General features: G+C 37.6%; 1 protein-coding gene across 3 annotated transcripts in view; it reads left to right on the top strand.

Annotated features, from left to right (window-relative positions):
• pank1a (pantothenate kinase 1a) overlaps positions 1-15,368 on the top strand; it is a 43,141-nt gene extending 27,773 nt beyond the window's left edge. For 2 of the 3 annotated variants that reach the window (XM_061911298.1, XM_061911300.1), the window contains exons 6-8: positions 6,418-6,541; positions 8,306-8,431; positions 11,547-15,368. In XM_061911298.1, coding sequence (XP_061767282.1) covers positions 6,418-6,541; positions 8,306-8,431; positions 11,547-11,606 — 310 coding nt within the window. In that variant the 3' untranslated portion in view covers positions 11,607-15,368. Of the gene's footprint in view, positions 1-6,417; positions 6,542-8,305; positions 8,432-8,493; positions 8,818-11,546 lie in introns of those variants that run through there. The other variant, XM_061911299.1, reaches the window with a different exon arrangement.
• Positions 15,369-15,604: the final 236 nt, after the last annotated feature.

Below are 15,604 nucleotides of genomic sequence, written 5' to 3' on the forward strand. Positions count from 1 at the left end.
GAAGTACAAGTGCTGTTTCGTCTTCTAGCCTTCCATAGCGGGTCTACTCGGATGGATCCTTCATCACGCCAAGCAACGTTTGTAAGTTTTACAACATAACTCAAACAATTCTGTTATATTGTTATTTTACAATATTGCTAAACCGTCGTATGTGTAAAGTCTGTTGGAGTATTTTCATTCATATTTTTAAATGTCATCGTAATGTATTGAAGCTTGCGTCATTAGCATTAGCTAATATGCCAACACAAGTAAGATTAAAATTAGTTCATTTCAAATGGGAATATGCAATTTCATAAAACACATGACTACATATGGTTCAAAAGCCAGAATTAGCCAGAAGACTAGTTTTAATCTGTAGTCCCCTGGCCATGATGTAAAAAAGGTAGTAAAATTTAAAATTTCAAAGAAAAAGAAAAAAAGCACACAATCCATATATGATATGATAAAAAATTAAATACAACAATCACAACATGACATTTATCTTAACATCAAAATAGGCTTATCTTTTATTGCTGGCGGCATTAAGGCACATTTTCTATGTTTTTGTGTCCGTGTCTGTGTTCCTATTATTAACTTACAATGGCATTCTTTTTGTATTGTTTTAGTTTCGTAAATTCCCCAAAACAGTGGAGTTATTGAGTCTGTTTAGCTGATTGGAGAGCTAGCTTGCGCTGCTTGTGGGTCCATGACAATGACTTCTGTTTTGTTTGATCAGCCGTTTTACTGCTGTGTTACAGACACTGTTTGGAAACAATTTAGTTGAGTAAATAAACATTTACAAAATATTTCTGTATAAGTAACTAATTTCACAAAGTATATATCTGTGGCTTATAGTCCGGTGCGGCTAATTTATGGAAAACGTTTTTTTCTTCTACAAATGAGTGAGTGTGTCATATATATATATATATATATATATATATATATATATATAATCTGGAAAACACAGTAATATTTTTTCTAATGGCAACTTGAATAGAAAGTAGTTTGGTGGCGCTATCAGTAGAGGACAAGGAGTGCTGCAACTACTGTGTAAATCCAGCAGAGGATGCTGTTTCACGAGCCAATTTTTTTCACATTTTCCAGCAGGAAGATGCGACAAGATGTTATGTAACTACAAGATAATCAATCAATCAATCAATGTTTACTTATATAGCCCTAAATCACTAGTAATACATACTGTATTCCATTAATTTGTTCTTAATGTGTGCAACATAATTTAGAATGTGTTTTTTATGTGTAAGATGCATATTAGAGGGTATATTTATCAACAAATAGGCATTGAAAATGTCTGATTTAATCGTGCAACTGTTCACTAATAAAATGCATGTCTAAGACAATAATCCCACACAAACACGGCAGGACCTTTATCTGTCAGTCCATTTTCTTAATCTGTCTTTGGTAACACTCGGCTCAAAGGTTGATCCATAAAGCAAAGTTAAACAAAAACCTGTTTTAACGCCACATTCTAATCTCTTTTTGTGGTCTTCCAACATCAACACATAAAGTCAGACGTACTCTTAATTGGGGCAGAGTGATGAAACGATATCAATATGTATCACGTTAGACATGTATTCGATATTATTTAAAAATGCACTAGATAAAACTTTCGTCGGAAGAAACCAGAAGTTGCGAAGCAAGGTCGGTCGCATGAACAAAGACACTCGTTTTCGGCAAAGCAGGAAGTCATCACTGATCAGTGGAAGTGACACGCTAACAGCCAATCAGATAACAACTATCAAGTTTGGTAACTCCATCTTGTCGTCTCATGGTTGATTTTTGAATGAGAAGGGAAACTGGAAATAACTGCTGCAGAGAGTGAAGAAATTGCAGATAAAACAGGAAAAGTCACATTGACAGTATGGCAGTTTTTTGGGATTTTTTAAAAAAAGGGTCCACTGTCAGACCAATTTGGTTAATAAATTATGCAAAGCGCTCGTCCCCTCCAAGTGCACCTTTCAGTGCAGTGGTTCTCAACCTTTTGTACACCCTGTGAACATTTTTTAAATTCAAGTACCCCCTAATCAGAGCAAAGCATTTTTGGTTTAAAAATAGAGATAAAGAAGTAAAATACAGCAGTGGTCCCCAACCACCAGGCCGCAGAATATTTTTTTATTCATTTTTATTTAAAAAAAACAAATATATATATTAAATCAACATAAAAAACACAATATACACTTACAATTAGTGCACCAACCACAAAAACCTCCCTTTTTCATGACAAAAACCTCCCTTTTTCATGACAATGAGAAAAAAAAAAAAAGGAAAAAAAAAGGATCCCCGGGCCGCGGGACAAATTATTAAGCGTTGACCGGTCCGCGGATACAAAAAGGTTGGGGACCACTGAAATACAGCATTATGTCATCAGTTTCTGATTTATTAAATTGTATAACAGTGCAAAATATTGTTCATTTGTAGTGGTATCTCTTGAACTATTTGGAAAAAAGGATGTAAAAATAACAAAAAAATTGTTGAAAAATAAACAAGTGATTCAATTATAAATAAAGATTTCTACACATAGAAGTAATTATCAACTTAAAATGTCCTCTTTGGGGATTGTAATAGAGATCCATCTGGATTCATGAACTTAATTCTAAGCATTTCTTCACAAAAAAAGAAATCTTTAACATCAATATTTATGGAACATGTCCACAAAAAATCTAGCTGTCACTGAATATTGCATTGTTGCATTTTTTTTCACAGTTTCTGAACTTACATTCAGATTTTGTTGAAGTATCATTCAATAAATATATTTATAATGGATTTTTGAATTGTTGCTATTTTTAGAATATTTGAAAAAAAATCTCACGTACCCCTTGGCATACCTTCAAGTACCCCTAAGGGTACTTACCCCCATTTGAGAACCACTGCTTAAACCAGTGGTTCTTAACCTGGGTTCGATCGAACCCTAGGGGTTCGGTGAGTGGGCCTCAGGGGTTTGGCGGAGCCTCCGCCACAGAGGTAAAGACACATTCGACTACTGGAAATTGTCCAGTAGTAAATTATAAAAGGAAGTCAAACTACGGCGAGTTTAAACCGTGGATGACTAAAGGACTCCAAAATGCCTGTAAAAAAAAAAAGAAAATTTTATATAAGGAATTTATAAAAAATAGAACTTTAGTAAATGAAAATAAATATAAAAAATATAAAAATAAACTAATCAATATAATCAGAATGTGTAAAAAAGATTATTATATAACTAAACTGAACTATAACAAGAATAATATAAGAGGTGTATGGAAAATATTAAATGGTATTATTAGAAATAAAAATGATGATAATCAATACCCATCATACTTTATGGAAAATAACAAACATGATTAAGGATAAGGAGGTGATAGTAAATACATTTAATGATTATTTTATAAATATTGGACCGAAACTAGCAGAAGAGATAAAGGTAGAAGGGACAAAAATAGATGCAGCAGATTATATCAACCCAAACCCTAAAACAATGTTTTTAAAACCAGTAGTAGAAAGAGAAATCAGGGACATAGTCAAAAGTTTTAAGAACAAAACAAGCAAAGATGTGGATGATATAGACATGCAAACTTTAAAGTATGTGATAGATGGAATTAATGCTCCATTAGCGTATCTATTTAACCTTTCATTTGAAATGGGAGTATTTCCTCAACTAATGAAAATTGCAAAAGTTGTTCCTATTCACAAAGCGGGAGACGGACACTTATTCACAAACTACAGACCAATCTCAATATTACCACAGTTCTCCAAAATATTAGAAAAAATATGTATAAATAGATTCGATGGCTTTGTAGAAAAAAATTAATTATTAACAGATAGGCAGTATGGTTTCAGGAATAATCGATCAACAGCACAAGCATTAACAGATTTAATTGAAGAAATAACTGATAGTATTGATAAAAATAAATATACAATAGGAGTATTCTTAGATCTTAAGAAGGCTTTTGATACAGTAGACCATAGTATTCTTATTAGAAAAATGGAAAAATATGGTTTTAGGGGTATTGTTCTGGAATGGATAAAAAGTTATTTATCTGATAGAAAGCAGTTTGTACAGATATCACAAAAAAAATCATGTTGGTTAAATATTAAATGTGGGGTACCACAGGGGTCAGTCTTAGGGCCCAAGATGTTCATCATGTATATAAATGATATTTGTAAAGTAACTGAAAACCTTAAATATGTGTTATTTGCGGATGACACCAATGTACTCTGTTCTGATGTGGACTTGCACCAGCTCCTGAGGACCGTCACCATGGAGATGTGTAAACTAAAAAAATGGTTTGATGCTAATAAATTATCATTAAACCTAAATAAAACTAACTTTATGTTATTTGGAAATAAGAGAAATGATATGGATGTAAAATTATATATAGACAATGTTAGTATAGAAAGAGTAAACAAAATCAAATTTTTGGGTGTGATCTTGGACCACAGGATCTGCTGGAAGTCACACATTACATACATCAAAGGGTAAAACAAGGCACATTCTTAATCAAAAAACATTACACACTCTTTATTGTACACTTGTTTTACCATATTTGAGTTACTGTCTAGAAGTTTGGGGAAATACATATAAGACGAACATCCAACCACTATTCATAATGCAAAAAAGGGCCATCAGACTGATACATAACACAGGACCCCGAGAACACACTAATGGATTATTTATAAAAACATTTGATTTAAAACTACCAGATCTCATCCAACTCAAGACTGCCCAAATTATTTATAAAGCAAGTAAAGATTTACTTCCAACAGGGTTACAGAGAAGATTTTTACAAAGAGAAGGGAATTATAATTTAAGAGGAGAACTACTTTTTAAGATCCAATTTTGTAGAACAACGCAGAAACGAATGAGTATAACAATAGCAGGGGTTAAAATATGGAACTGTTTAAAGGATGAAATAAAACACAGCACCAACATAAACCAGTTTAAAAAGCTTTTTAAATCATTTATCATTAGTAAATATAAGAAAGAAGAGCAAACATTGTTTTAGAAAGACAATGATATATATGTATATAAATAAAATTTATGATTTCATAATTATGCATATAGGTTATATTAAAATGTATATATTACCACTTTATATGGAATTTAAATAAATTGTGTATATATAATATATATATATATAAGTGTACAAATGTAAATGTTTGATTTAAATGTTAAACTGTGTATATGAGACGTGTGCTACATATATGTTGCTTATATATTGTTTAAAAAAAAAAAAGTAATATAAGTGAAGCATGTTTTAGATTTTATGTATTTTGAACCTTGTTCTTGTTGTGATGGAGTAGGTTTATATAAGCGTTGCCTCAACCTACACCCTTTCGGCTCAATCATTGCTCAAATGAGTGTGTTTTTTTTTTCTTTTCTTGTTGTTGTTCTTTGTTTTATGTGAAGATTGCCGAAATAAAATACATTGAACATTGAACATTCGACTTATTGTGTAAATAAAAACTTCTCCCTATCAGCGTATTATGGATACCCCCCAAACAATGTACTTTCTAATTTTCCATCTGATTTGCAGGTTGTTTGATTGATCGATTGAAATTTTTACTAGCAGATTGCAAAGGAAGAGTTGACACAGTATAGTGCATATTCCGTCCAATTGACCACTAAATGGTGACAGCCGAATAAGTTTTTCAACTTGTTTAAGTCAAGGTCCACGCTAATCAATTTATGGTAATGTGTGTAAGTTGTGTAATTTGTTGTTAGTTCATGCACTGTGTTGGTTTTGTTGTTTGAACAAGGTGATGTCTATGCACAAATTATTTTGTGCACCAGGAAAAAAAACATGATTCTTTCTTGAATTTGAAAAAAAAAAAACATTTTATTTTTCACTAAAGAAGGGTTTGGGGAATGCGCATATGAAACTGGCGGGGTTCGGTACCTCCAACAAGGTTAAGACCCACTGGCTTAAACAATTGATAAACATGCAGTAAATAAATCTCAGGTTTCTCTGTTTATATTTTCACACTTTGCACTATTTTGTTACACTTTATTAAGCATTTCTTACATATTCTTTTTTTATTTATTTCAAGAGCTTATTTTTAAGTCAAAGTACCAATGATTGTCACAAACACACTAGGTGTGGCAAAATTATTCTCTGTGAAGGGGTCAATGTGATTTTACAATTTTGTTTACACTGATTGGTTTCCCTGTTTGTGTTGACATTTCCTTAAAAGCCAAGATGATTTATAATTTAGGAAGGTTACATTTTGAATAAACATTTTTACAATTAATTTTTATTTCTCCTGGTACTTATTTTTTAAGGGTCCTAAAAAATATCAATAATTATCGATTTGATGCAGTTTTCAGCCAAATCGCCCAGCCCTGCTCATGATTATGCTAAATACGCAAAGGGTAAAAATTCTAAAGTTTATAACTGTTTTGCCTGTTTCATGCATTTACATTTTTGACATATTTCTGTGCAGTTTTGGTCACATGATGAGCAAAGAGAAGCGCGATACCATCAGCAAGGAGGACCTGGCCCGAGCCATGCTGGTCACCATCACTAACAACATCGGATCCATAGCACGCATGTGCGCCGTCAACGAGGTAAGCACACGTTCGTGAAATAAAGCGACATGGATTTTGTTTGCATGTCTGCAACCTGCTTTTGAAGGCTTGCAGCAGCGGGCAAACTTGCCTGCCTTGGCCTGTGATTTTGTTTCTATCTGCGTGCGATGAGCTTCTTTACAGTGTTGCCTTGTGACATGGCGATCAAGCAGCATTGTACAGGGCTATCATGGCACGCTGAGCTGCAGCAAACACGCCAATGGAGTCAACAACAGTGGAGGAGTACGGCATGTGGGAACGTGCTTACAGATATGGAGGGTCAAATGCAAAATAATTACAATAAATAGATGAATAAATCTTTAAATAATTACTTAAATGTGTCATTAAATGTGTACAATTGGAAAAATTACATTTGACCAGCAATCCAAAGACATGATTTATCAGGGATTTATTCAGTAGTGTTTACGATCATATTTCTTATTAAATTATACTTTTTTTTAGTGACAGATTTTTTTTTGTTTTTTGTTTTCATAATGCAACGATTGTATTATGGTACGACCCAGTATTATTAATATTGTTGTTATGAATATTACAGTACAAGGACTACTATAATGAATAGTGGTGCACAATCACTATATCATATATTGTAAATAAGAAATTAAATACAATAACATAAAAAAAATTAGCTCAGTTAACGGATTTAAATACATATACAGTCGTGGTCAAAAGTTTGCATACACTTGTGAAGGACATAATGTCATGGCTGTCTTGAGTTTCCCATCATTTCTACATCTCTTATTTTTTTGTGATAGAGTGATTGGAGCACATACTTGTTGGTCACCAAAAACTTTCATGAAGTTTGGTTCTTTTATGAAAGTATTAGGAATCTATTGAAAATGTGACCAAATCTGCTGGGTCAAAAGTATACATACAGCAATGTTAATATTTGGTTACATGTCCCTTGGCAAGTTTCACTGCAATAAGGTGATTTTGGTAGCCATCCGCAAGCTTCTGGCAAGCTTTTGGTTGAATTTTTGGCCACTCCTCTTGACAAAATTGGTGCAGTTGAGCTAAATTTGTTGGTTTTCTGACATTTACTTGTTTCTTTAGCATTGTCCACACATTTAAGTCATGACTTTGGGAAGGCCATTCTAAAACCTTAATTCTAGCCTGCTTTAGGCATTCCTTTACCACTTTTGACATGTGTTTTGGGGTCATTGTCCTGTTGGAACACCCAATTACGCCCAAGACCCAACCTCCGTGCTGATGATTTTAGGTTGTCCTGAAGAATTTGGAGGTAATCCTCCTTTTTCATTGTCTCATTTACTCTCTGTAAAGCACCTGTTCCATTGGCAGCAAAACAGGCCCAGAGCATAATACCATCACCACCATGCTTGATAGTGGGATGGTGTTCCTGGGATTATAGGCCTCACCGTTTCTCCTCCAAACATATTGCTGGGTATTGTGGCCAAACAACTGAATTTTTGTTTCATTTGACCACAGAACTTTCCTCCAGAAGGTCTTATCTTTGTCCATGGAAATGTAACCAAATATTAACATTGCTGTATGTATACTTTTGACCCAGCAATGAAAATTATAAACTAAACTAAGTTTATAGTGATACCTTTTTTTTTTTTTACATATAATTATTACAAAATTAAAAAAAAATATTTATTTTGGGCATTTTGTCAACAGTCATGGATAATATAGTTATGACTTCAAAAAATAAGGTTTTATATAATAAGGTATGGTGTACATTCCACTAAGCTGTCTGACAAGTTTCATACTTTTGATGTTGTGCAGAAAATCGAACGTGTAGTTTTTGTCGGCAACTTCCTGCGTATCAACACGGTGTCCACCAAACTGCTGGCCTACGCCATGGACTTCTGGTCCAAGGGACAACTACGAGCGCTCTTCCTGGAGCACGAGGTAAGACCGCCATTTTTGTTATACCTGGAATGAAAACACACTCTTCCGCTTTGTATTGGCAGTGATAAGGTTTCTCATTCTCATCCCATTGGATTGAGTTTTTTTCTTGCCCTGATGTGGGATCTGAGCCGAAGATGTCGTTGTGGCTTGTGCAGCCCTTTGAGACACGTGATTTAGGGCTAAATAAGTAAACTTTGATTGATTGATAATCTTTATAAATTGTCAATGACTTACATTTATTTTCCAACCCCCGCCTTCTTTGCGTGTTGGCGAACATGTTTTTCAACTTGTTCTAAAAATACTACTACAAAAAAAAGTGAAATAAAAGAGCAAAGAGCTAAAATGTCACAAGAGAAAGTTGCAATGTTGATGAATAAAATAATTAATCAAAAACAATGTTGTTATGAATTATTGACCTAGTGAAGGCTCCAATTACTTCACATCAAATATTCCACTTTGAAATATTTATTGGGGAAAATGTTGCGTATTTTGTGTTTACTCTATAAAAAAAAACCTCAGTTTTCTATGACAAAATAAGCACAAAAAACATTTTAAAAAAACTGACAAAACTTATAATCAAAGGATAGATTTAAAGTTGATTCAAATATTTAAACACTAAAGGTGAAAAAAAAAAAGTATGAAGATTTTTTTTAACGCTTTTATGAAAATTTTAGTGAGATTTAAAAAACCTGTAATTTCTCAATAATACTGAATTTAAAAAATGAATGTTGTTATGAACTATTAACCTCTGTAAGGTTCCAATTATTTGACATCAAATATTCCATTTTGAAATATGTATTGCATATTTTGTGTTTTTGCCATAAAAAACAGGGTTTTATTTAACAAAAGGGCATAAAACCTTTAACTAAAAATGTAAAACTTTATATCAACAGATAGATCTTAAGTTCATACAGAGATTTGAGTGTTAAAAAATATATATATTTGACTTATTTTTATAACCGAGATCCCGATATCAAAGTCAAAGGGAGCCCCAAAGAGTAAATTGAATGTATATATTATTGGTTTTGACACGCTTTGATTTTTCAGAGTGCAGCCATTAATGGAAAAACTTTGGGCACCCCTTCCCTAAATTGTGTTATTGTACAATACTTTGAGCTGCGTGACAAATTTCAAGTCCATTTTTTGGGTTCCATAATTGTGCTGTGTTTGTCATAGGGTTGTACGGTACTAATTAATTAAAAACGGTACTATAATTGTCATCCGTGGCCCGGATCATGTTTTTGTTATGTTCTGTTATTTTTGGACTCCTTAAGTTCCTGCTTTGTGCTCCTCTGGGTTTGTTTTGGTTTCTATGGGGATTAATTCGGTTCTCCTGCCTCTGGTTAGTGGTCGGCACGCTCACCTGCCGTCGACCACTAATCAGAGAGCTATTTATTCACCTCTCTCGCCACGTTCGTCCCGGCTTCTTTGTTTGCTACACACATCTGCTACGTGAGTATTCCTGTTTCTGGTCTATGCTAAGTGTTAGCCCTAGCATCGAGTGCGATCGGCCCTTTTTTCCCTTAGTCTTGTTTTTCTGTTTTTGGTGCTTCTTTCATTTTCGAGCAATAAATCATGTTCCTACCTGCAAGTCTTGTCCGGGGTGGTCCGTTTGCATCCAAGGGGAACGAACCCTGCAGCAAGCCACAACCCCGCCGTAACAGAAAGAAGCCAGGACGAGTGTGGCCAGAGAGGTGACTAAATAGCTCTCTGATTTGTGGTCGACTGCAGGTGAGCGTGCCGACCACTAACCGGAGGCAGGTGAACCCAATTAATCCCCATTGAAACCAAAACAAACCCAGAGGTGCACAAAACAGGAACTAAGGGATTCCAAAAATAACAGAACGTAACAAAAACATTGTACCGGGCCACGGATCATGACAATACTGCTTCTAAAAAATACCCGTACTTGATTTTTTTGTCACATCGTGACATTGCTGGTAAAACGAGCAGAGGCGTGTGTTAGGCAACACACAGGAAGAGTGTAGAGATAGAAAAGGAAGAATGGACGTGTTTTGGCTAAAAAACAAATGAAATTGAAGCTATAAACAATGCAAGAGGGAAAGTTTTAGCTACTTCTGAATCACTGATGCTCGCCGCCATGGCGACAGATAAACTACGTTTCTCACAAGTATCATCACCGCAGGACGAGGTTTAGCTAAACTGGCTTCATCACATATTGCAGGAGGATGCAATACCTAACCGCTAACAGCAAGATAGCGCTCCTGAATGTAAACAAAAGGGTGGATCTAACACATACATTGACTCTAAGGATACCAAGTACAAGAGATGTATATACAGTAGTCAATTCTACAATGATTATCCTCTAAAGCAGGACAGGGCAATTATTTTACTCGTGGGGACCAGATTTAGATAAAAAAAAAATGCATCTATATTTAGTAACACTAATACAAAACCTCACAATAATGATTGAAAGCTAAAAACGTTATGACAGACCGCCTTAAAAAACTGAATGGAATTTGAAATGTTTTTTACTGATTGAGACACCCAGAATGTACGTGAAAATAAAGAATGTGGGATTTACAATATTAACTATGAATGATAAAACGCGCAAATGTTTAGGTAAGAAATTTTTTTAGAGTATAATAAGTCTCTTATTTTTTTTTAATAACATTGTTATTCTGAAGCGCACCAATAATAAATAAAATATTTCCTACCATTATTACGACTTCTTAATTGGATGGATTAGATTAATATGCAGGGGAATGTTTTATATTTTGAAAGTATTTTTTTTTCAACACTGTGTTTACCATCAGAATTATTCATTACTTATCTTAAGCAATGTCAGCTAAGATTTATCTGAGAGCCAGATGCAGTCATCAAAACCTATGGCTCGAGAGCCATAGGTTCCCTACCCCTGGTTTAATGTATCGTAAGATTTTCTGTTAAAATAAAGCCAATAATGACATTTTTGTGATCCCCTTTATTTTGAAACGTATCGAAATATATTTTGGTATCGGGACAACCCTCATTTATCTGAAGAATAATGGCACACGTGACCTAGTTAAGGTGCATGCCTTGACACATTTCCACCCTTTTCCGTGCGGCGGTTCAGGGGTCGAAGAGCGCTAACTTCTCGTGTGCGTCCTGTCAGGGTTACTTTGGCGCCGTGGGTGCACTGATGGAGCTGCTCAAGACGACGGAGGAGCCGTGAGTCACCAGTATGTCGCCCCCCTCCCTCCCTCCCTCCCTCCCTCAATGCTGTGATGTCATCAACTCTCGCTGCTGCAAACGCCGCCGCCCGGTTGCGATGGCTGCAAAAGGAACCGCCGAGACTCACACAGGCGTGGAAAGTGGGAAAAGCCATTAGGTTCTTGTGTAAATAAGAAGAACTCGTTAGTAGAGGTTTGAATATTCTAATCACTAATTTATGCTAATTAACTCTGTCCTTGCCTGTGAGCCTACCCCCCGGTACAGTGTGTGTTTTTCACAATGTGCGACGAGCTACTGTAGCATCACGTCCTCAAGAGGGCGCCACCTGTGTGTATTTCATTCACGGTGCAGTTTTTCCACACACCCAGACCAGGAACTCCTAAAGCAGTCCCAAGCTGCCCCCTTCAGGTCCTAAAGGAAACTCCACATGGCCTTTTTTTGTTGTTGTTTCTCCTTTCACCGGACCGCCTCTGCAGGACCAGCGCTATTGTCCCTGGCTTCATTCTCACCTTCTGTGCTTCTTTGCCCGCCCTTGTCGCCCCGTAACCTTCTTGAATTAATGGTGCCATCTCCGGACCAAGACGCCCCCTTCCGTAGTCCTTCTAGAACAGGGGTGTCCAAAGTGCGGCCAGTAGCTAATCGCATGCTAATATTAGCATGCTAGTTTTTTTCTGTTCATTTTGCAGGCATACACCTCGGCGTCAAATATTTTGACGAATATTACCTGTTAGTATATTAACACTGGTATACACCTCATTTTTTGGTCCATGCATGCTAACATTAGCAGGCGGGCATATTTGTTAATTTTGCACAATGTGCAGGTATACACCTCAGCGTCTAATATTTTCTTACTTGACGAATGATACCTGTTACACGCTAACTTTAGTATGCTAGCTCTTTTTAAACTAATTTTGTAACTATACACCTCAGTTATATTTTTGGTACTTGATGCATGCTGACATTGGCAGGCTAGCATTTTAAACGCATTTTTCAGGTACACACCTTAAAGTAATATATTCTTGTACTTAATGGATGTCACCGTTGATTGATTGATTGAAATTTTTACTTGTAGATTGCACCGTTCAGTACATATTCCATACAATTGACCACTAAATGGTAACACCCGAATAAGTTTTTCAACTTGTTTAAGATGGGGTCCACGTTAATCAATTCATGGTAGTTAGCATCGTAGTATGCTAACATTAGCATGCTAGATTTTCCAGTATTTAAGCAGGTATATATTTCACTTATGTTAATGGTAAGCAGTACTGTTAGCATGCTAGCTCGTTTTGCTCATGTTTTCGTTACATTGTGCTATCAGGCTAAAGTGCTAACTGTTAGCATTTCAGTTCGGCTTTGGCTCTTCAGCATTCAGACAAACTTATGTACCAAAATTGCATTTTCTCGTTCTTTGAGGTAAATTCACATATTTTACTGGTTTCAAACTACCAAAATGGCCCCCGTATCCTTAGATTTTTGTCAGTCTGCGGGAAAAAAGTATGGGCACCCCTGTTCTAGAGGCTTTTTTTAAAGGAACACGGACCAAGATGCATGTAAACGGATGATGACACTGAAACAACCTTCAGCTTGTCCGTTTGATGCGAAGAAGCCCGCCACTTTAATAATCACAGACACATTTTTACAACCACCGCCTTCTGCTTTGTGCCATCGCCGCCACACCCTCTTTCTTCACGTAAATACCTCCGAACAACACACAGATATCAGCTAACATCCAATTAAAGGTCCCGTATTATGCTACCAGTATTATATGTGCCAGTATAGCGTAGCGGAAGTGTGTTAACCTTTGCTTTTAGTTGGCGCTAATGTCTGTCGCTGTGATAAGTTCCCCTTCCAAACGGATCATGACCAACATCTCCCCCTTGTGGTGGAAACTTATAAAGGCATAACTTCTTTCTACATGCTCCGATCAGGCTGATTTTTAATGGTGGGTCGGGGCATTGGAAAGGACGAGATTGCATCCGTCGTACGTTCCTGCCGCAGCTTTTATTTATTTTGTAGGATTTTTTAGGCCAAATACAGGGTCCGTACTTTAACGATTTACTCCTCAGGACTTTAACCGAATGAGCCGCGGTCAAAACGGCAGATACTAGACAGATGCCCGATGATAGGTTGCAGAGGATTTTTGCCTATGCCATAGGTTGTGGGCGTGGCATGGCGCCAAACTATTTTGATGGCTCACCACAAAATGTTCAACAATTATAACACGGTTCCACAAATTCAGATCTTGATCATAATTAGTGATGATGACTACACCTTGTAAGTGCTGGATCTGTAAGTGCCTATTTAAAAACTGCTCCTTGAAACCAACCATCAAAATGTCATTACTTGACCGTAAATGATGAGTTCTCCTTCCAACCTGATCATGACCAACATCGCCCCCACGTGGCGGAAACTTATAACGGCATAACTTCTTTCCACATTCTCCGATCTTGCTGAATTTTTGATGGTGGGTCGGGGCATTGGAAAGGGCGAAAGTGCATCCGTCGGACGTTCCCGCCGCAGCTTTAAAGGGGAACATTATCACAATTTCTGAAGGGTTAAAACCAATAAAAATCAGTTCCCAGTGGCTTATTTCATTTTTCGAAGTTTTTCTCAAAATTTTACCCATCACGCAATATCCCGAAAAACGGCTTCAAAGTGCCTGATTTTAAACGTCGTTATATCCACCCGTCCATTATCCTGTGACGTCACTGCGGGAAGCCACCAGAAACAAACATGGCGGATAGCACAGAAAGGTATAGCATTGTAGCTCGGATTCAGACTCGGATTTCAGCGGCGCAAGCGATTCAACAGATTACGCATGTATTGAAACGGATGGTTGGAGTGTGGAGGCAGATAGCGAAAATGAAATTGAAGAAGAAACTGAAGCTTATGAGCCATATCACGACAGACAGACAGCCTTCCCGGTAAGGTTTATTCAGGTGTACTGGAGAGGAGGCTTCGCCGGATAGTCGAACCTCGGATTCAGGAGGAACAGTGTGGTTTTCGTCCTGGTCGTGGAACTGTGGACCAGCTCTATACTCTCGGCAGGGTTCTTGAGGGTGCATGGGAGTTTGCCCAACCAGTCTACATGTGCTTTGTGGACTTGGAGAAGGCATTCGACCGTGTCCCTCGGGAAGTCCTGTGGGGAGTGCTCAGAGAGTATGGGGTATCGGAATGTCTTATTGTGGCAGTCCGCTCCCTGTATGATCAGTGTCAGAGCTTGGTCCGCATTGCTGGCAGTAAGTCGGACACGTTTCCAGTGAAGGTTGGACTCCGCCAAGGCTGTCCTTTGTCACCGATTCTGTTCATAACTTTTATGGACAGAATTTCTAGGCGCAGTCAAGGCGTTGAGGGGCTCCGGTTTGGTGGCCACGGGATTAGGTCTCTGCTTTTTGCAGATGATGTAGTCCTGATGGCTTCATCTGGCCGGGATCTTCAGCTCTCACTGGATCGGTTCGCAGCCGAGTGTGAAGCGACCGGAATGAGAATCAGCACCTCCAAGTCCGAGTCCATGGTTCTCGCCCGGAAAAGGGTGGAGTGCCATCTCCGGGTTGGGGAGGAGACCCTGCCCCAAGTGGAGGAGTTCAAGTACCTAGGAGTCTTGTTCACGAGTGGGGGAAGAGTGGATCGTGAGATCGACAGGCGGATCGGTGCGGCGTCTTCAGTAATGCGGACGTTGTATCGATCCGTTGTGGTGAAGAAGGAGCTGAGCCGGAAGGCAAAGCTCTCAATTTACCGGTCGATCTACGTTCCCATCCTCACCTATGGTCATGAGCTTTGGGTCATGACCGAAAGGATAAGATCACGGGTACAAGCGGCCGAAATGAGTTTCCTCCGCCGGGTGGCGGGGCTCTCCCTTAGGGTGAGAAGTTCTGCCATCCGGGAGGAGCTCAACGTAAAGCCGCTGCTCCTCCACATCGAGAGGAGCCAGATGAGGTGGTTTGGGCATCTGGTCAGGATGCCACCCGAACGCCTCCCTAGGGATGTGTTTAGGGC

Source organism: Nerophis ophidion, linkage group LG09 (genome assembly GCF_033978795.1).
Source record: "Nerophis ophidion isolate RoL-2023_Sa linkage group LG09, RoL_Noph_v1.0, whole genome shotgun sequence".
Classification (NCBI taxonomy): domain Eukaryota; kingdom Metazoa; phylum Chordata; class Actinopteri; order Syngnathiformes; family Syngnathidae; genus Nerophis; species Nerophis ophidion.